Raw genomic sequence first — 22,167 nt, 5'->3', positions numbered from 1 at the left:
GTCTTTCTTTTGTCCTTATACATAGCACTGTGTTTCCTGTCATCTTTGCACTGTAGCTAGAGTCAAGTACTGCCTTCTACATGAAACCTTTCCTAAATACCCCAGCTACTTAGTGCCCTTCCTAAATCTGTGTGTGTGTGTTCTCTCCCATAAATAAAACTCCTTGAGAATAAGGATTGTTTAAATTTTAGTCTTTACCACTTAGCACAGGGTCTGGCATATAATAGATCTTTAACAAATGCTACTGATTGATTTACATAGCATTTTCCTCCTGACACTCTGGAATGTAGTCCAGTCTTCCTTCTATTACAATCAACTACTGTATAGGGATGAAACAGACATATGAATCAATCAAAAAGCATTTTTTGTTATCTGAACAACACGTAGGGAAGATTCTCTGTTCTTAGCTTCCTGAGTGGTATTAATTGCTGAAGTTAATGTAGTGTTGCTTGATATTTTTCTTTCATTCCTTGTTGCCACAGACTGACTTTAGCAATTGGACCTCATGAATCAAAGGCTCTGAGTCTGAAGGCTGCCTCAGCTCCCACCTTTTCACCATGGACCAAGATTATGAAAGGCGTCTCCTCCGACAGATCAACATCCAGAATGAAAACACAATGCCTTGTGTAAGTGCATTCTATCTTTCTGTTCTCTCCTAACTTAGTGGGCAATTGCCAATTACCTTCTCTTGACATTTTTGTTCCCTGAGATGGCTTAGTCCTTAGTTCAGATACAGGGAGCCATAAAAATAACAAAATAAATCCAGGAGAGCTCATTAATGTGAATAACATAAAGGGGAAATTAGCAATGAAAATATTTCCTTTTGTTGTTGTTTCAGTTGTAACCAACTCTTCATGACCCCATTTGGGGTTTTCTTGGCAAAGATACTGGAATGGTTTGCTAGTTCTTTCTCCAGCCCATTTTACAGATGTGGAAACTGAGGCGAACAGGGTTGAGTGACTTGCCCAGGGTCACACAGCTAGTAAGTGTCACAGGCCAGATTTGAATTCAAAACAGTGGATGAAAAAGAGATGTGGAAATGTTGCTTCCCACAGCAGAGCCATGTGAAACTTTATAGGAGTTATTGAGAAAGATCTCTCAGTGTCTAGAAGAAACCTCCAGAGGTTAAGTAGCTAATCAGATTATACTTGCCTCTCTTGATGTATAAAATCCTGTCTATAGCATTGCTGATAAATAGTCATTTGCTCTTTCTTTGAAAACCTTTAGTGAGGGAAAATCCACTACTCTTGGGGTAGCTCATTCAATTTTTTGGATAGCTAATTGGTAGAAAGTTTTCCCTTACATTGAGCTCTTGATACCTATGCCTCTTTAACTGCTAACCCATCTAAAGTTCTAAACACAGTTCTGGGAGCCTCATCTTAGGAAGGCCATTGACAAGCTGGAGCATGTTTAGAAGAAGATGCCTAGAATAATGAAAGGACTAGAGAATAGACCATCTGAGCATTAGTTGAATAAACTAATGATGCTAACCCTAGAGAAGAAAAGACTTGGAGGGCAGCTCATGTTAGCTGTCTTTTGAAGTATTTGAAGGGTTGTGAATGGAAAATTAGACTTATTCTCTTCAGCTTAAGAGGCTAGCATCTAATTGCTGAAAGGCAGATTTTGGCTTGATAAAATATCTGTACAGAAGAACAGATTCTCTGTCATTGAAATTCTGTAAGCCAAAGCTAAATGACTATCAGAATATTTTAAAGAAGATTCCTTTTCTTTTTTTTATTATTCAGATATTTCTCCAATTACATGTAATAATTTTCAACATGTGTTTTCCAAAATTGTAAGATCCAAACTGTCTCCCTCCCTTCTCTCCCCCAACTTGGAGATGGTAAGCAATTTGATCTGGCCATATATGTATTCTCATGCAAAATACACTTCCATATTGATCATTGTTGTAAGAGCACACTCTTACAAAATCACAACTCCAAAATAAAACTCTAAATAAACTGATGTGAAAGAGAATGTGCTTTGATCTGCATTTGACTCCCAACAGTTTTCTCTGGAATTAGATAGCATTCCCCATCATAAATCCATCAGAATTGTCCCAGATCACTTCATTGCTGAGTAACTGTCTTTCAAAGTTGATCATTGCACAATATTGCTGCTACTGTATAGAATGTTCTCCTGGTTCTACTTATTTCACTCTGCATCAGTTCATGTAGATCTTTCTAGCTTTTTTGAAACCATCCTCTTTATTTCTTTTAGCACAATAATATTCCATCACCAACATAAACCACAATTTGTTCAGCCATTCCCCAATTGATGGATATCCCCTCAAGTTCCAATTCTTTGCCACAACAAAAAGAGCTGCTATAAATATTTTTTGTACAAGTAGGTCCTTTCCCCTTTTTTGTAATCTCTTTGGGAAACAGACCTAGTAGTATACATGATTGACTTCAAGCCTAATGTACTTTTTTTTTTAAAAACCCTTACTATCTATCTTAGAATTAATACCAAGTATCAGTTCCAAGGCAGGTGAGTGGTAAGAGTTAGACAATTGGGGTTAAGTGACTTGCCCAGGAAGTGTGTGAGGCTAGATTTGAACCCAGGACCTCCCATCTCCAGGCCTGGAATTTCCTGATTGAACCACCTAGCTGTCCCAACAACTAAACTACTTAAAGGCACTCATGTAATATGCTGATTTGGGGTAGTCTTTTTTTTCCAGGGTTTTCCAAAATTGGGTACAACATAAAATTTGAGAAACTAAAGAAGTAACATCCTTTATAGCCAGACAACTTTTGCTAGGTCAGGAAGGAATAGAGAAAAGAAATCACATCAGAAAGTGTTTTTTTATGAATGAAAAGATACCGAAGTATAACAGCTTAGAAGTATTTTGTTTAGAAGCATATTTTTAAAAACGTGTGTATGTGCTTATCATTTCCTTAACTAGGTAATTAGTTTTGTAAGGACATTTATTTTTACATCTGATAGGACCTCACCTTGTTCTTTAACAAACATTTTGTTAACTATAGAAACATTGGTTCTCCAGAAAAGAGAAATTAGAATTTTTTATTCTTTCAGTTATTTAGCTTTTAAATCTCAGACTAAAGGCAGCACTAGTTTCAGAAATTAGTCAGTCAGTCATAGTTCTCATTCCAAAGGTTTCATGTATAGTAATTGTGTCCAGACTTTTGTATGGTGGTTTTGATATGACATGAGGACAAGAATAGGTTCCAGATGAAGCACAAACTTGACACTATGCAGGGAGCAGAAACGGGTGCTACCTAGCAACCCTGTTGCTCATACCCCTGATGTGGGTCCCAGTTCAGCACAGACTGAGGACATTTGTGCCTGAAGGTGACAGATCAGAGAAGGAGCATTTATGATCTGAGGCTCTGTACTAAGCAAGAAGCAGAAAGAGAAGCAAACAGTTACTATGTAGCTCTGTTCCTAGAGTATGGTCTGAAATCCAGCTCCCAGCTTAATCTGAAACCTTCAATTTAGTAACCAAGATAGGGACCTCAGATCAAGAGGGATTTCTGTAATTCTTTTACTCCACTTAGAGAGCTGCTAGAGAGCTGATGGTGCCAAAGGCCAGTAACAGTTTACTGGAGCTCCAACTGAGGCAAATCACAGTTGTTTTTGTCCAGACCTAGAAGAGGGGATCAGGAACTTGCAGAGCTCATAGTAGAAGGGAAATAATTACATTTTGCCCCAGATCAGATATTTTAGGGATCATTGAAAGTTTGCAGGTCCCCAGCCTGAGTCACCCTTGAAATCTTTGAAGAACACAAGATTTAATCCATAAAGAAGGCAACAGAACTCCAGCAAATACAAGTTAGAACCAGGCAAGGCTCAGATATTCCTTCCTGAAGTGCTGTCTGGCCTTTACACAAATTTTCAATTTAGGAAGTAAGACTGGAAAAATAAGTAAACAAATTTAAAAAAAGACTCCCACCATAAAGAGTTGGTGGCATATGGTGACAGGGATGCCTAAGACACAAACTCAAAAAAGAATATTTATAACCACAAAAAAAGTCTAAAGAAAAACACAGCTTGGACACAAATTCAACTAGAATTCCTGGAAGAATTAGGCAAGAGGTTTTTTAAAAGGGAGTTTAAGATAATTTTCTAAAAGAAATGAGAGCATTAAAAGAAAGATTTGGAAAAGAGAGACCAAGCTAAGATGGAAGAATAGTAAGAGAAAAAGGAGAGAAAGCAAGCATTTATTAAGAAGTTACCATGGGGGGACAGCTAGGTAGCTCAGTGGATTGAGAGCCAGGCCTAGAGACGGGAGGTCCTAGGTTCAAATCCGGCCTCAGACACTTCCCAGCTGTGTGACCCTGGGCAAGTCACTTGACCCCCATTGCCTACCCTTACTACTCTTCCACCTATAAGTCAATACACAGAAGTTAAGAGTTTTAAAAATTAAAAAAAAAAAAGAAGTTACCATGGGGCAAGTACTGTGGTAAGCATTTTACAAATATTTCATTGGATCCCCAAAACAACCTTGTTAAAGTAAATGTTTTTATTACACTTGTTTTACAGTTGAGGAACCTGAGGCAAACAAAGAATAAGTGACTCATTTGGGGTCATACAGCCAGTATTGGGTCAGATTTGAGCTCAGATCTTCCAGAGGTCCAAACCCAGCACTATGTTCATTGCACCAACTGAAAAAGAAAACCCAATTTCACCTCATACCCTGCAAATTGGCAGAGATGACAAAAGATGGGAATAGCCAATGTTAGAGGGGTTATGGGAAGATAGGCACACAAGTGGATTGTTAGTGCAGCTTTTAAAGGCTACCATTTTCTTCTTAGAAGAAATGTAGCCTGCCTCCCCTCATATCTGTTTCAGCAATGATCTATGAAGAACACTAGAGACTAATAAGTAATTAGAAATTGGAAAGAAAAACTACAGTGGATCATCTTTCCAGCCCAAGACAACAAATTTAGCCTGCAAACAATGAGGGCAAGAACTGTGAAGCAAGTGGACTAGGATCACAGACTCAGTGCTCAAAGCTGCTAGCTAGAACAGTTTAGAGATGTTAAGAACTGACCATAGGCCTAGTCCCAGGCTTGGGTCAGCAACAAGAGGTCTTTCAAAGATCTAAGAGCAAGGACTTGAAATTCAGAGCACTGAACTACACCGGCAGTGTTGGGACATACAGACTTGGTCCTGGCCCCTGGTCCAGCAGTCCTCCCTGAGGGAGGTGGAATAACAAGGAGTCAATGTCCAAAGCCCTAGATTTGGACAGAGGGATTTCCCAAAAGGTCTGAGATTGAAGCCCATGAAGCTTTCCAGCTAGACCAACGGTCGGCAACCTTTTTGGCTGTGAGAGCCATAAACGCCTGCGGAAGGAGGAGGATGGAGGTGGAAGGCTCTGGAATATGGGGCAGGGGCTAACGGTCCCCATGGGGCACATCCTGGGGCTCTGCCCCGACTGGCCAGTCGGGAGGTGGAGCCAGATATGGCTCAAGAGCCATATGTTGCCGACCCCTGAGCTAGACCATAAACCTCAGCTAGGCCTCAGCTAGGTTGCCCAGTATAAATCTCTGGAAAAATCAGTAAACAGAGCAGTTACATGAAGAACGTCTAAGGCATGAACAGAGAACAAGAGAACAACTTCCAAGTACTTGCAAGCAGAGCCAAAAAGAAAAACACAACTGCCCACAAGATAAATTAGCATTCTTTGAAGAAATGATATAAGAACTTTTCAAAATTTAAAATATTATAAATGAATCAATGATAGAAGAACAGGAAAAGAAATGCGAGCTAAAGAGAAATTTAAAAAAGAAAATTCACTGCTTAGCACAAGTGTTGGTACAAAATCAGAATCCCTGAAAATTATAATGAACCAAACAAAAGATAATTAGTCCATGAGACAAGAAATATTAAAACAAAGTCAAAAAGATTCTTTTAAATGAGGGAAATGTCAAGTATCTAATATGAAGCAGAATTTACTTAGAAAATGAGAGATCCTCATTGTACTACCAGAAAGCCACGACCAAAACATAAACCTTGTCATAATTTAAGAAATCATAGTGGGACAGCTTGGTGGCTCAGTGGATAGAGGAGGACCTGGGTTCAAATTTGGCCTTAGACACTTTAGTTAGTTGTGTAACCTTGGGCAAATGACTTAATCCCATTTGCCTAGCCCTTTCCCTTCTGTAAGGCAAAAGGTAAATATTTTTTAAAAATCATGAAAGAAAACTTCCCCGAACTCTTAGAATCAGAGGGCAAAGTGAAAATCAGGCACTTTGAGAAATAAATTCCAAAGTGAAAACTCCCAGGAACATAATTGCCAAAATCTAGAGCTTACAGGTCAAATAAAATTACTTAAAAGAAAAAAAAATTAGTAATAAGAAGCCAGAAGGAAAGAACTTGAGTGTTGAGGAGCCACAGTCATGATTGCACAAAATGTTAGCAGCCACAACTGTAGAAAATTGGAAAATATAGGATAAGACACTCCAGAACTAAAAAGATATAGGTTTAACAGCCAAGAATAATTTATCCTTCAAAACTGAGTATAACCCAGGGGTAGGGGAATGAATTAGGGAACTTCAAGCATTCCTAACACTGTAAAGATAAATACTAAAAAGAGAAATACAAATGAGCAATTTGAAAAAAACTTCGTAAGGATGAAGTGTTTGTATTCTAATGAGGAGGAGGGACAAGACAATTCCGTGTCACCAGGGGTTGTATAGGGAAAGTTTTATTATGTTTAGATAATCTTAAAAAGAAGAAAAGGAATGGAAAGGAATACACTAAGGAAGAAAGTTGAGGAAAGATAGGAAGAGAGAGGAGGCAAATCATCTCAAAATTTTGTATGAATTAAAGCTAAAAGGATATTTGCTGGAATTATCAATAACTTTATAAAGTAGTATTTAAACCAGTGTCAAGCACTGAGGAGGCCATTATGCTAGATATCACTCCTGGTGAACAAGAGACTGAGTTACTTTCTTTTAGTGGGACTCTGTTGTCCTAGTACTAACATGCTATGATTTTGTGCTATTAAAAAAAGCATTTCTTTGTGGTTTTAGGTAAATTATTCATCTTTGTTACACACAGCATATTCAACACAAGTTTTCTTGTCTATTACCATTAATCAGAAGGGGGAAAAAACCTGCTTTCTCTCAACAACTTAAATAATGCCACAAACTTTCTTTTGGATTTCAAAAGTTGCTTCCTTTCCAAAAACAATATCAAAAATGGCATTGCTTAAGTTAAATAGTTAACTACAGTAACTGTCTTCTTAGACCACCAGGTTAAAAGCTAGCCATATAATCATGGTCAGAGACCAATTTAGGCAGAAATAATTTTCACATTTGATAAATTTGAACTCTGAAAAGATTTTACTACCTCTCAGTTGTTAAAAGAAGTTCTAATGAAAGAGGCGGAGTTTTTTGCTTTGTTTTTTGGTTTTGTTTTGCTTTGATTTGGTTAGCTCATGGCTCAAGTATGACTTTTGTCTCTCAGAAGGAGCTTACAGATTATTCACTTAATCCTCAACAAATATTTTTTTAAGTAACTGTACAAAGTACTTGTAAGATGTAGTTCTTGTTCTAGAAATATTTATATTCAAATAGAGGAGAGAATAAATAGAAACAGATAACTTTATGTTACAGGGCAGTATATCATAGTCACCAAGTATATTACAGATAGTAAGTCCTATAGGAGAGCAGAGTAGAGAGAAATTCTTACTTCCCATTGAGGTTATAGAGAAGACTTCATGCAAGAGGTAGCAGCTGAACTTGGCCTTAAGTTGGAGAAGTATAACTGCTTAATGATTTTTATTAAATTGAATCAAAGGACCAGGCTATTATTCAAATCCTGGCTATTATTATTACCTCTTGGACCCTGAGCAAACCTAACTTCTTTTTTTTTTTTTTTTTTTTTTAACCCTTACCTTCCATCTTGGAGTCAATACTATGTATTGGCTCCAAGGCAGAAGAGTGGTAAGGGTAGGCAATGGGGGTCAAGTGACTTGCCCAGGGTCACACAGCTGAGAAGTGTCTGAGGCCAGATTTGAACCTAGGACCTCCCTTCTCTAGGCCTGGCTTTCAATCCACTGAGCTACCCAGCTGCCCCAACCTAACTTCTCTATGCTTCAGTTACCTCACCTACAAAGGGATAGGGTTGGAATAGATAACTTCTAAGACCCCCTTATTATCCCTCTGATCCTCTGAAAATTCATCAGGCCTTTGGAGAAAACAGAGATCAGCATTCCAGGCAAAGAGAATAGTTTGTGCAAAGGCACAAAGCAAGATCTCTGAATATGGTGCTTGAGGAAACAACCTACAATTTTTCATCTAGGTATGTCCTCTGCTTCCTAGTCATTTGACTGTGACTCATGCAACCTGTTTGCCCTCTCTGAGCCTCAGTTGTTTCTTCTATTAATGGGGATGATGATGCATATACAGCCTTCCTAGGGTGATTATGACAAAAAGGCTTTGTAAACTAGAAATAATTCACTTTTAATAGTAATAATTCTACTCACTGACTCAGGCTTTATAATTCCAGGTTGCTGAGATGAGACGAACTTTGACACCTTCCAATTCTCCCATGTCCTCTCCCAGCAAACATGGAGACCGCTTTATACCTTCTAGAGCTGGAGCCAACTGGAGCATTAATTTCCATAGAATAAATGTGAGTGGCATAAGAGCTTTGAGAAAGTCATGAGAGGGTATAACTACAATTTTATTGATTATTATTTGCCTGGGGACAATAATAAGCAATAACTGAACCAGATTGATTCACATAAGATTGATTTTTATTTTGATTTGCTTCTCTATATTTGTTCCCTATGTTATTATATAGTCTAGAATAGGCAAGAAATTTCAGAGACTGAATTGGTAATGGTAAATGTCTTTTAGTTATATCCCTTGTTGCTATTTTCAGCAGTTAATGCTGAACACTCAGCCAACAGAGGTGTTATACTTCACCCTTAATAAATTAGCCAAAATAATAGCCAGAAACATCAATGCACAAATAAATTAAATGGAAAGAGGAAGATAAATTCATACCATGATCCTTTCCTCTTCTCCAACTCAGGAAAATGAGAAATCACCCAGTCAGAATCGGAAAGCAAAAGATGCCACTTCGGATAACGGCAAAGGTTGGAAGCTTTTTTTTTTTTTTTTTTTTTTAAATTCAAAGGTTGGAAACTTAATCATCACCTTGACCCTTTTTTTCTGTTGTGTGCCAAGAAGCACCTGTAGCAGATATGCCACAAGTGAAAACATCTTGAAGTTTTGAGCTTTTTGCTATTCACCCTGTGTGGGAGGTTATCTTTCCTCTGTACTTTTTGCCTGAGCACTTACATTATCCTGTGTCTATACAGATGGCCTAGCCTATTCTGCCTTGTTAAAGAATGAGCTTCTAGGAGCTGGGATTGAGAAAGTCCAGGATCCTCAGACAGAGGACCGAAGGCTACAGCCCTCCACACCAGAGAAAAAGAGCCTCTTTACAGTAAGTTCAGGCAACAGTAGTGACTAAGTCAAATGTCTTGCCCTGTGGATTTACCTGTAGGTTTTAGAATGAGGGGAAAATCTAGATTGTCTTAATGAATGAGCATTTATTGAATGTACACTACATACACTATGCTAGGTGCTGGTGTTACATACAATTGTTCAATAGGTTTTGTGTCCTGTAGGAGGTTATATTTTAAATAGAGGAAGATAAAAACCATATTAGGTAAGTGGTAATCAGGGATTTTGAATGGAACCATAGGATAATAAAATGGCATGCCCTGTCCAGTAGAAATTATAATAATTGAGCTGAATATTGTCCCAGATCAAGAACTAGAATAGGGCGATGGTGCTGACAGGAGAGGGAAGAATGTAGAGACTCCCATGGCAGCGTGAGATATGTCAAGATGTCTCTGGTAGGTAGACTCTGGCTTATCCTGATTGATGGCTAAATAGGATGAGAAGAACGGACTGGGGCAGTTTAAATATAATGGATTAGGCGAGCTTGTACTTACTTATATATTAGTCCAAACAGTTTAGGCCTAGAGAAGTTCAAGGCTTAGTAGATTAACTTCCAGAGGGGTGGGGCATGGTTTCTGGAGACTCATTTTGAAGAGTCACTGTTTCACATGGGAAGAAGGGAGTCATTGGAGGGCAGCTGCTAAGATACCTATTGAGGCTGACTGTGATGTCCTACCTTGAAGACAGATATTAGATCACTTATTCATGTATGTCCCCAGTACTCCCCATATAGACTTTTTTTTTAAAAGTAAAAACCTCTATCTTCCACCTTAGAATTAATACAATGCATTGGTTCCTAGGCAGAAGAGCAGTTGGGGGGGCCGGGGGGAGTCAAGTATCTAAGGCCAGATTTGGATCCAGGACTTCCTGTCTCTGGGCCTATCTGTCAGTCTACTGAGCTGCCTAACTGCCCCCATCATACAGGCTCTTAATAAATGCTTATTGAGGTTTTGAACAATGATACATGTATAACCCAGTGGAATTGCTCATCAGCTCCAGGAGGGGGGAGGGAGGAGGAAAGGGAAAGAACATGAATCACGTAACCATGGAAAAATATTCTAAATTAATCACTAAAAATTAAAAGAAAATAAATGCTTATTAATAAGTAATGAGAAAATAATGATGCTGGTAATAGGCTAGCATTGTAAATCAGTAAGTAATGAAAGGACTTTGTTTGCACTATCCCCAAAACAAATGGAGCTGGTGGTAAGCCATGTTCGCCTTCTAGATGGAAGCCCTAGGACAGAGGGTTTTCAGTTAAGTTCAAAATGGTCCCTACTACAAGGTGCTTGCATTTTTAAGAATAGGAAATACAAGATTATCTGAAGAGAGAAAGAGAACATTAACAGCTATCGGAGATCAGGAAAGATTTGGCAAAAGTGGCCCATGAGTTCATGAGGCCTGGAAGGAAGATAAAGATTCCGAGAGGTAGAGTTGGAGGTAGTATATTGTAGTTGTAGCAGATAACAATTCAAATGCAAGGAGGCTGGAGATGAAATGTCAGGTTTGAAAAGTAGCTCCTATTTCAGTTTGACTTAAATGTTGAGTATAAGATAAGACTGAAAAGACATATTGCAACAGAGGCTGGGGGTTAATGTCTAGATGAGGAATTTGGGTTTTTTCTTAGAGGCTAGTAGAATATCACTGAAGAATATCTTAAGTCTGGGAGGGATAAAGTCAGCCTTATTCCCTATGGCTCTACCCCATTCCATTCACTCATAGCTGGAATGTTCAGTTTGTGTCTCATAAGGAGACATCACCATCTCCCATGGTCTCCGGGGGTGGGGGTGGGGGGGTGGGGGTGGGGTAGGTATCCTCGGAATGAAGCAGAATTAAGCAAATAAAAATGCATCACTTCCAATTCTTCTTTTTCAATGTATATAGGCATATGTTTCCTGCATTTGAGTCTTTTTGCAATCATAACATAGAATGTCAGATCTGAGAGGGAGGGACCTTTGAAATCATCATGTTCAGTCCTCTACTTTTATACATGGAGACTGAGGCCCAGACAGAAAGTGACTTATGCATGGTCACATGATAAGTTAGTTGCAGAGCCCGGACTAGTACTCAGATCTTGAACCATCAAGCCAATGCTCTTTTTACTGTAGCCCACCTCTTGTGGTAGGAGGGCTAGGTACTCCACAGTCATGTCACACCTCTCTGGTTTTCATCTTTCTCTGCCCTTTCGACTAACTTAAAGGTGATGACTCAGTTCTGATCAGTGTTCCCTTTGCAAAATTAAGAGGTTTGATTTCACTAAAAACTCTAGAATTGAGATGAGGGGGCTATAAAAATCTTTATTAGGTGGTTTTAAATATTTGTTATAGCATTCCAATCATTTAGTGTTGGATGTTACAAGATATGTAATAGGGAGCACTTTTTTGATCTCAGGATGCTTACATTCAATTACATTAGATCAACAGTAACTGAAAACACCTAGTTATAAGTTTGTCAAAGTTTCTTTTTGCTTTTCTCTTTTGTAATTCTGTTTGTATTCCATATCTGTTGAGACTTTGTTATTTTTGTTGTATATATTCCTTTAATTTCCTTCTTCAGTACTCTCTCAGCACCAAGCGCTCAAGTCCTGATGATGGCAATGAAGTCTCTCCATATTCTTTGTCTCCAGTCAGCAACAAAAGGTATGAGTCCAGTTCTGCAGCCAAAGAATAAGATTATTGTCAGTCACTTCCATAGGCATTCCCTGAGTGATGCCTGGATTCCAGGCCCAGATCTGACATGTCTTAACTGTGTGCTACTAGATAGGGGTTAGGGGTGACAGTCCACATCTGCTTTACAAGGTGATTATGAGGAAAACACCTACAGAATTAAGTATTAGCTACTGTGTGAGCCAAAAAAAGGGCTTGACAGCTTTGATTGGGTCTATGAAATGATGACAAATGAAATAACATTAGAGGAAATTGTTCAGTAGTGATATAAGTGGAGTTTGGGAATTACTTTCTAAGGTAATAGATGAAAAAACTTTTTTTTAAAACATCATTTAGTAGTTATATTGATGGAGAGATTTGACAGTACTGTGTTGTTGCTATTCTTGCAAAATGGTCTTATGTAGTATTATGTGGAATAATCCTAACCCATGAAGTGTTTGAAGCCTACTTGAAAAGACATGCATATTTGAACATCTACCAGCTAACTCTTATCATCTAATATGTGTGATCTTAAGATGTCACCTACTCTTTCCTGGCCTCACTTCCTTCATCTATTCAATGAGGGAAATGGGCTAGATGACCTCTCTAAGGTCCCTTCCAATTTTAAATCTGTAGTCTTATGAATTAACAAGTTGATAAATTGTGATAGTTATACCAGTTTGTGAAAATAACATTAAATCATGAGGTACTAATTATGCATTATATATAATAATTACAAAACCTGCTAGGGAGAAATTATTTGGTCTTAAGTTATTGTGAATATAGTTTGGTGTAGAGCACTGGGTTTTAATCCTATATCTATCACTCATAGTTTTATGGGCAAGTCACTTCTCATTTCTGTATCACCTATAAAATGAAGTTAGACCAGACGATTTTGAAGGTCACTTCCCGAAAGAACTGAGATTATGATTCTAAGGAAGAAGGACTTGGGCTCTGAAATGTAAAGAATTGGTAGTATATAGATAAGAGGAAAAGGAGACAGGCCTAGAGAAAAAAGGTTCTGGCTTCAAGTCTGGTCTCGGACACATCCTAGCTGTAACCCCGGGCAAGTCACTTTACCCCCATTGCCTAGCCCTTACCACTCTTCTGCCTTGGAACCAATACACAGTATTGATTCTAAGATGAAAGGTAAGAGTTTAAAAAAAAGAAAAGAAAAGAAAAGAAAAGGAGGAGAAAACAAGGGGCAAGAATTGTAAGAACCAGAAGCAAAGAGAAAAATGAGTGCAAGAAGAAAGATAAGAAATACCCTTTAAATCCAGCCTCAGACCCTTCCTGACTGTGTGACTGTGAGTAAGTCACTTAATCCCAATTGCCTAGCTCTTTCTGCTCTAAGATAGAATTCTGGTAAGGATTTTGAGAAACAGAGTGTGGAGTAGAGGTTTCACATTTGGGAATTAGTAAAATAGTAATGTTGAGTGGGACCTAAGGGGGTTTACCAACTGTAGCTTGAAGGCCAAATCAGGCCCACTAACCTATTTTTGCCCTTAAGCCAAAGATTTTTTTTCTTACATTTTTAATTACAGGAAAACTCTTTAAAGAATTTTGGTTTTCAAACAGTACAAAAACAGGCAGAGGAGCCACATTCCCCCAACTGTGGTTTGCTTACTAAATAATAAAGAGCCTTAAGCACAAGGTTGAAATGTTTAGACTTGAACAATAGGCAAAAGAGAGCCATTAGAGAGACCTCAGCAATAATATGAAATCATGAATCTCCATTTCATACTGCTTGTTCTTTAAAGAATATAATAAATTCCACATATTACTTTTATACCTCCTAAAAGGACACTTTGCTCTGTTAAGTCACTTTGTGGGGTCTGGGGTATTTTGTTTGTTTTGTTTGTTTTAATCAACCAAAAGCAAGCATCATCTCACATATCTTCTACAAGTCAGTCAGTTGTGTGACTGAAAAGGTATGATCACTTAGTACAGAAGTATTTGCAGAAGCCTACCTGTTCCTTTATGATACATAAATAGATTGCATCAAGATGGGAAAACCATTTGGCATGTTAGATACAAATGTCCATCCTCTTTATTGTCTTTGGTGGGGGAGGGGTAATGATATCATCTAGGATCTTTTTCTAGTTCATTATTTGTCCTCTGAGATATCTCGAAGATTGTCTCCTTGGTACTTTCTAAATTGTCACCTAAATCAAGATTTTTTTCTATTCTGAACTAGCCATTCTTCCTATCTTTTTTTTTCTCAAGTGTACTTCTTCCTCATATAATCAGTCACATGTTTAGTCCAAATATAATGTTTCCACTGTCATTAATGATGACAATAAATCACTGTAGTTATAGCTGACAAATCTTTTCCATTTTGCATCTTATTTTCCACATCCTGACTTAAATTAACAAATGCTTTTGAGATGATCTGTCTTGCTTAGGTCTCATCTCAAGCTTTCTATTAATTTGATTTTTCTTCTAGTGCCTTTCACTGTTTTACAAAACAACTCTATTCATAATCCTTTTTGTGTTGACATAATACTTTGTGTTAAGAAAGTATTTAAATGCTTATTTAGCAGAATACCAAGTACTGGGCTTACAAATAGAAAAGCAAAATAGTCCTAAATCCACTACAAAATTTATGTTGAATTTAACTGGACTCTCACTGGCACATGGTAATTCTTTGACACCTCCCTAATTAACTTCCTGTCCCACTCTCCACAGCAGCTTTTTCAAATCTTTTCATCCCTTCTCAAAACTCATGGCTCTCCCAACACTTTCACAGTTGAGAACCTTGCCTCATTTCACTGAAACATTTTAAGCCATTTGCAGAGAAAGACCTCTTCTCCCCTCTTCATCTCACATCACTCCCATCTCTTTCTTCACCTATCTCACACAAGTGAAATGGTTCTTCTTGCCTATTTATATGCACAAGTGATCCCCATTCTAGCCTGTCTTCTTCAAAAGATTATCCTCTATATCATTCTCTCTCTCACTTATCAGTAATCTCTCCCTGTCTGCTGACTGCTTCCCTACTGCCTAAAACATGCCCATAGCTCCCCCATCCACAAAATAATCTGTCCCTTGATCCATCTGTCCCTGCTAGCTCTGATCCTGATAAACCTGGAGACACCTGTTAGGAGGATAGGTCAGAGAGCCAAGGATGAAGGGGGAGAGAGAGAGAGAGAGAGACTCATGTGCTATCAACTGAGTTAGCTGGGAAGGAGAGATAAAGAAAGAGAAGAGAGAGAGAGAGCCTCAAAGTCTCAAGGTTGAACTGTGTCTGGGGAGCCAGGGGTGACTCGGCCCAATTGAATCACACCTTACCTGCTCCCAGGTTTCAGCACCATTATATCAGTCTGACTGACAGTAGTAGCAGAGTAAGACATCAGTCTGACTGACAGAGGTTCAACCCAAGAGACAATGAAGCCAAAATAAGCCAGTATAGCAAAGCTTTAATAGAGGAAAGAAGGAGTGTCCAGTGCTGGTAAAGGTGGCTGAGGAGTCCCATCAGGGTGAGGGAATGGAGGAAAGAGGCAAGGAGGAACCCAAAGCCAAGAGAGTTGGTTTTGGAGTCCCATGGTGGGCGGGTAGGGGAAGGAAGTGGCAGCAAAGGTAACCATTGAGCCCCACTTTAGTGGGGGAATCATGAGAATAAAGCATTAAGGAGTTTCCTGTATTGGTTGTCTCTGGAGAAGGTGAGCTACTTGGATTAACTTCATTGGATGTTCCTGAGGGGTGGGATGTTGTTGGTAACCATTTTGTGCCTTCCTGTTGCCTAGCTGGGGTCTCCAGGTTTATCTTTCTCACCTTTTTCTTTGTATAAAAGAGAAAATGGAGGTGGAAGATAGAAGGTTTTTTTTAGCGATTTCATTGGTGGGTTTTTTTGAGGGGAGGGTTGTCATTTGCCTCTGGTCTCTTAGGCTGAGGAATGGTTGTCCTGAGGTCCATCATATCCCATTTTTTTTTTTTTGTAGCTAATTTCCTTGAGAAATGTATCTACTGTATGTACCTTTACTTTTCTTCTCTCTTCATAACTGCAGCCTGGTTTCAGACCTCATCATTCAATTTAAAGTGCTTTCTAAAGTTACTTATTATCTCTTAATCACTAAATCTAGTGGCCTTTTCTCAGTCCTCACACTTCTTGACAATCTGCAGTCTTTGACTCTGATTGATCATCTTTTTTGATACTCTAGATTTTTTCATGACTGTTCTCACTGGGTTTTCCTAATTACCTGAACACTCTTCAGGCTTCTTTACTGGATCTTCTTTCAGATAGCACCCACTATCTGCATGTAGGTATCCTGTAAGGCTCTGTCCTAAGCCTTCTCTTCTCTCTCTAAACTATTTCACTTGATGATCTCATCAGCTCCTATGTATTCAGTTATCTCTATGCTGATGATTCTCAGATCTACTTACCTAGTTCTAACCTTTCTGCTGACCTCGTCATCATCTCACCAGATATCTTGAACTGGATGTCCCATCTACATCTTAAATGGTGCCACCACATCCAAAACTGAATTGTCTTTCCTTCTACCAAATCTTCTCCATTCCCCTATTATAATTGAGGTAGTACTACCCTCCTCCCATGTTACCTTGAAACCTAGTTATGATTTTTAACTCTTTGCTTACCCACATACCCACACACACCTCTCCAATCTCTTGCCAAAGCTTATTGCTTTTATTTACACAATACTCTCATATATGCTCCCTTCTCTCTTCTGCCACCACTGTGTTACAGGTCCCTCATCACCTTGCTCCTGCACTATTTCAGTGACCTGGTAGGCTACAAATTTCTTCCAATTTGTTCTCCACTCAGCTATTAAAGTGATTTTTCCTAAAGCTCACGTCTGACTATATCATTCAATCAGCTCCAGTGGTTTCCAGTTAACTCCAAGATCAAATAGAAATTCTCTGCTTGGCATTCAAAACCCTTTAAAACTTGGCACCTTCCTACTTTTTAGACTTCTTATATTCTGCTATACAGCAACAGTGGCTTCCTTATTGTTCCTCAAAAAAAGACACTCCCATCTCCCAACTGGAAGTGGGTTTTTTTGGCTGTTCTTCACATTTGGAATATTTTCTCCCAATTTCTCCTTCTGGCTTACTTCAAATCCTAGCTAAAAATTCCATCTTCTACTGGAAGCCTTTCCTATTTCTCCTTCATGCTAATTGATCTACGCTTCCCTCTATTGATTATTTCCAATTTATTCTATCTATATCTTTTTTTATGTAGTTGTTTGCTTGTTTTCTCCCTCATTAGAATGTAAGTGCCTTGCCAGGACCTAGTATAGTGTCTGGCATGTAATAGGAACTTAATAAATGTTTTATTGACAATAATAGAAGGGTTCAACTGCAGGTTGAATTATAAAAGTATATGTTGACTTTGAAGAATCTCCAATATTTATAGAATTACTTTACCTTTTTCTCCTTTAATAAGTATTAACACGATCTCCTTTTTGTTATTATATATTTTGAGTGCTAGACATTTAAAAAAAACTTTATTTACTTTTTGTCTTTGAATCAATACTAAGTATCAATTCCAATGCAGAAGAACAGCAAGGATAGGCAATTGGGGTAAAGTGAGGTGAGCTGGGTCACACAGCTAGGAAGTGTCTGAAGCCAGATTTGATCTACCTTTTCCATGCCTGGCTCTATCCACTGAGCCATCTACTTGTCCACTATATACTTTTCAAAGCCTAATAGCCACATTTTACTTTTCCAACCTGATTATCCATTATTCCTTGGTTAGCCAGCCTTGCCTTCTTCCTGTTCTTCCCCCACAACATTCCCTTCTCCTTTCTCCATGCCCTTTCCCTGACAGTGGGCAGTTTCCATGCCTAAAATATAAAACCACTTCTCACCCTGTGAGTTCATGTTGTCTTGCCCATTTGAATGTAAGTTCCTTAAAGACAGGGATAGTTTTTCTTTTGCCTTGGTATTCCCAGAGTTTAGCGCAGTGCTTCTTTCTTGTAGATTGCTTGCGATGATTAAGTGTAATGTTTGATATTTCCCTTGCTCTGCTGGAACAGAGCCTGTGAGTCATCTTATGAGCTACCTGCAACTCATTTATGCCTCTAAGTTGACTTACAGTGAGAACATCAACACTGACAGGGTTCATTTTCTTCAATCAAATGTTAATCTTTTTTGTCACTGGACAAAAGATCTCACATCTGTAGTGAACCAGTGGTTACCTGATAATTTACAGACAAGCTGTAAAAGGATTCTTAGAGCACTCTTTTTTGCTTTTCTGCTGCTAACGACAGAAGCCTAAAGGAGCCCCAGAGTTCTGAGAACCATTTTGCATTTATCTTTTTTATTTTTTGGGTTGTTGCTATGCTATTTACCTTATGTTCAACTTCCTGACTGGTCATGGGACTCTTCCTACCAAATTGGACAGAACATTGGTGAGACTATACATTACATCTTTGAAATTTCTAGATCCTGATAGAATTTGTACTCTGTTGGCCTTGCCTTCAAGTACTGAGGTTCACTCCATGCTACGGTGAAGAAGAATCAGATTTGTATCCCTGCCCACCATGAAGCTCTGAAGAGCACTTTAATAAAATGCTTATTGAAACAAATTGAACTGAATTATAAGGGTAGCAGTATCTTAGTGCAAAGAGCGATTTGTAAATTCAGAGACAGAAGACCTAGCTTTGAATCCCTCCTCTGCCATTGACTTCCAGTGTGATATTCAGCAACTCACTTCCTTCTTGGCTGTTTTTTTTTTCAAAATGTAAAATGATGAGGGAGTGGAGATTAGATTTTTTGCCCCAATTAGTAACTTTGATTTGTGTCTTAAATATGAAAAAAAATTTTTTAATCATTTCCCCCTCCCCAACTAAATGTTCCTTTGTAATAAAAAAAAATGATGAAAAACCAAAGAAGTGATTGCATCTGATAAAATATATAATATTTCACATTTATAGTCCCCTACCTCTCTACTAGAGGAATGATATACTATTCTCTTCTCTGTTCTTTGGGGCCGTGATTGGCAAATGGAGCATTTTAGTGATGTTTTCATGTAGATGTAGTTCATTGTAATCATTACATTTATTATTTTTTGGTTTCTGCTTTTCTTCCAAGCTTTATCATTTCATACCATTTTTCTCATTTCTCTGAATTTGGAGTAAATTATTTTAGCGACCTTTTTCAGTTCTATCCTATGAACTGAATTTATTAGTAGTCATTAAGTAAGTGTTTTAATTAATGACCTGCCTCTCTGTATTTATGAAAAGACTGAAAAGAAAGGGTTTTTCTTCATCTTTAATCCTTATTAATCATTTATCATTGAAAGGTGGTACTATTTCTAGTGGCAGGTGTATAATATGAATTTTTTTCATGTAGATACATATAAATATCTTTTTATTTTTTTGGTAAATAGCCAGAAGTTATTAAGATCTCCACGGAAACCCACCAGAAAAATTTCCAAAATCCCTTTCAAAGTCCTTGATGCCCCTGAGCTCCAAGATGACTTCTACCTGAATCTAGTGGACTGGTCTTCCCTCAACGTTCTAAGTGTTGGCCTGGGCACTTGTGTTTACCTCTGGAGTGCATGTACAAGCCAGGTAGGGATGATGAACCTTTTGGAAGAGTGGAGGCAGTGAGCAAGAAGAATGCTGCTAAGACAATTCTCTTCTTCAGCAAAAAATGCTGAAGTGGTTTTTATGCATTTTTTAAGCAAATGAATGATTTTCTGTTCTCTGTAGAATTTCAACACATCAAGTTATAGCTGGGCAAGACCTTAGGTCATACAGTATAAAATATCATTTTTGAAAGATTCCTTAAAATCTTTCAAAATCCTTAGCTTTAAAAGAGCTAAGAGAGACATAATAGCAATAATAAAGCAACAATAAACATTTATAGAATATAAATCAGAAATCCTAGAAGAGACTATAAAACACAAAACTTAGCTGAAATGGAAGACACCTCAGAGCATAATAGTACTTTAATGCTGAAAGGGATCTTAGAACATAGAGTGTTTTGAGCTAGAAAGGACCTTAATATCATATATTTTATTACAGTGTGAGAGATTTTAGAACAGCCTTTTAGACCTGATGACATAAGATAAAAGCAAGTCCATAGTTTACATATTTATAGCAATTTAAGATTTATGAAGCACACTCCTAATTTGCCCTATAGTATTATATAGTTTAAAATGCTTGCTTATAAGAAAAATACTCAAGAAACAAAAATTGAGTCTGTTAGGATCCTAGCCTTTCTGCAGAACTGCCTCTTCTATTCTAGCTTTTAAATCAAATTATTTTAAATATTTTTTAAAATCTTAATGGTTTACAAATTTAAATATTTTAAGTATTAGATTTTTTTATTAATTTTGAACCTTGGAGGTTCCATTGATCTTTTTGCAAAGTGTGCACCTTTTGTAATATCCTAAAATCTTCACCCAAGGCAGTCTATCAAACTGACTAAGTGTCCAGCCCAGGTGCCCATAGGGGGTGCTCTGACTGATCTGTAAACTTCATTGTTCATGGTGACAAATTAAGTCTGAGTAGCGGCCATAATCCTTTCTAGCTTTCTCCATCAATCAACTCTGCTTTTATTGAATCTCTTCTATGTCTGTTGTGGAGGTGGAAAATTTGCTACACCTGAGCTAAATTCCTAGCATCCTTTTAAGTACATCTTCATTTGATGAACAGGGGCTTGGGAGATAAATTTGGCTGAAACTCACACCGCAGGGCTCTTTTTTAGGAGCTTGAGATTTGCTTTGGTTAAGGTGTGGCAGATGTGGGTCTCTGGCTCTGTGCTCTGCTCATTTAACAGCCTCATAATTTAAATTGTAATTATTACACTGTATTATAGTCCTAGGGGTTGTCTAATGTAATAACAGAAAGAACACAGGTCTTAGAGAAGTAGGCCTGGGTTCACAGCCTAAATGATACTGGCTACATTACTGAGAGCAAATCATTAACATTTAACATTTTCTTTAACTGCAAAAATGAGAATAATAATCAATCAAGTGAAATAATATATGTAAAGTATTTTGTAAATCTTAAATGTCAACTCTATTAAATGCTAAATTGTGTGATATGACAGTGTAATGGGAATTCTAATAAAACAGATCAATGTAGAATGGAGGATTTGTAGACAAGGCTTCATGGAAGAGGTAGGTCTTTAGTTGAATCTTGATGGATGGATCATATTTAGATAGGAGAGAAGACTTGAGAATACTCCAGTTGGGGGGAAATGGAGTTGAAAAGGCTTTGGAAGTAGAAGTAAACCTGCTGTGCAAAGGACCATAAAAAGACCCCTCATCAGGAGCCACCTGTACCCTTAGGGAGGAGAGAAAAGGTCAGTGGATATAATTGGGGTTAAGAACTGCATGAAGAAGAAAAGACTTGAGTTGGATATTGGAGAATGAATGTACATATACCTGAGCACTAACTATTAATGTTTACTTTTTTCTAGGTAACCAGGCTCTGTGATTTATCTGTGGAAGGAGATTCTGTGACTTCCGTAGGATGGTCTGAACGGGTCAGTACAATGTGTTTTTTTTTTAATTTGTTTATTTTTTATTTTATTTTTAATTTTTAATTTTTTTTTAAATTTTAAACCCTTAACCTCTGTGTATTGACTTATAGGTGGAAGAGTGGTAAGGGTAGGCAATGGGGGTCAAGTGACTTGCCCAGGGTCATGCAGCTGGGAAGTGTCTGAGGTCAGATTTGAACCTAGGACCTCCCGTCTCTAGGCCTGGCTCTCAATCCACTGAGCTACCCAGCTGCCCCCACAATGTGTTTTTAATAGGCACTGTGATATGTATTAGGGCTGAAATAGTTTGATCAATACTCAACTGATAATCTATTCTAACAACAAAAATTATTGAGATTCTTAAGAATGAATGACTTTGACTAAACCGCTATATTCATCCCATGCATGGGATTTTTAAGAATAGCAACAACCAGAATATTTTCTTTGTTTAACAGAGAAAGTCTCTGAAGTGGTATGATAAGGTGAGAAAAAAGTCCTGTAAGCTCTTTAAAGTTTACAAAGCACTTTGCCCACAATAACCTTGTGATGTTAATAAAAATATTAAAAGAACATTGGATTTCAAATCAGAAGACCTGGATTTGAATCCCTGGTCTGTCATTTTT

General features: G+C 37.9%; 1 protein-coding gene across 3 annotated transcripts in view; it reads left to right on the top strand.

Moving 5' to 3' along the window:
• The first annotated feature begins 529 nt into the window (after nt 1–529).
• FZR1 (fizzy and cell division cycle 20 related 1) overlaps nt 530–22,167 on the top strand; it is a 37,375-nt gene continuing 15,737 nt past the window's right edge. For 2 of the 3 annotated variants that reach the window (XM_044671352.1, XM_044671360.1), the window contains exons 1-7: nt 530–626; nt 8,479–8,604; nt 9,010–9,073; nt 9,299–9,426; nt 12,003–12,085; nt 19,443–19,626; nt 21,485–21,550. In XM_044671352.1, coding sequence (XP_044527287.1) covers nt 558–626; nt 8,479–8,604; nt 9,010–9,073; nt 9,299–9,426; nt 12,003–12,085; nt 19,443–19,626; nt 21,485–21,550 — 720 coding nt within the window. In that variant the 5' untranslated portion in view covers nt 530–557. The remainder of the gene's footprint in view (nt 627–8,478; nt 8,605–9,009; nt 9,074–9,298; nt 9,427–12,002; nt 12,086–19,442; nt 19,627–21,484; nt 21,551–22,167) is intronic. The other variant, XM_044671368.1, reaches the window with a different exon arrangement.

The sequence above is a fragment of the Gracilinanus agilis genome, chromosome 1 (genome assembly GCF_016433145.1).
Source record: "Gracilinanus agilis isolate LMUSP501 chromosome 1, AgileGrace, whole genome shotgun sequence".
NCBI classification, from domain to species: Eukaryota; Metazoa; Chordata; class Mammalia; order Didelphimorphia; family Didelphidae; genus Gracilinanus; species Gracilinanus agilis.
Note: the sequence above shows the minus strand (reverse complement) of the source record. Positions and strands in the feature narration are given on the sequence as shown.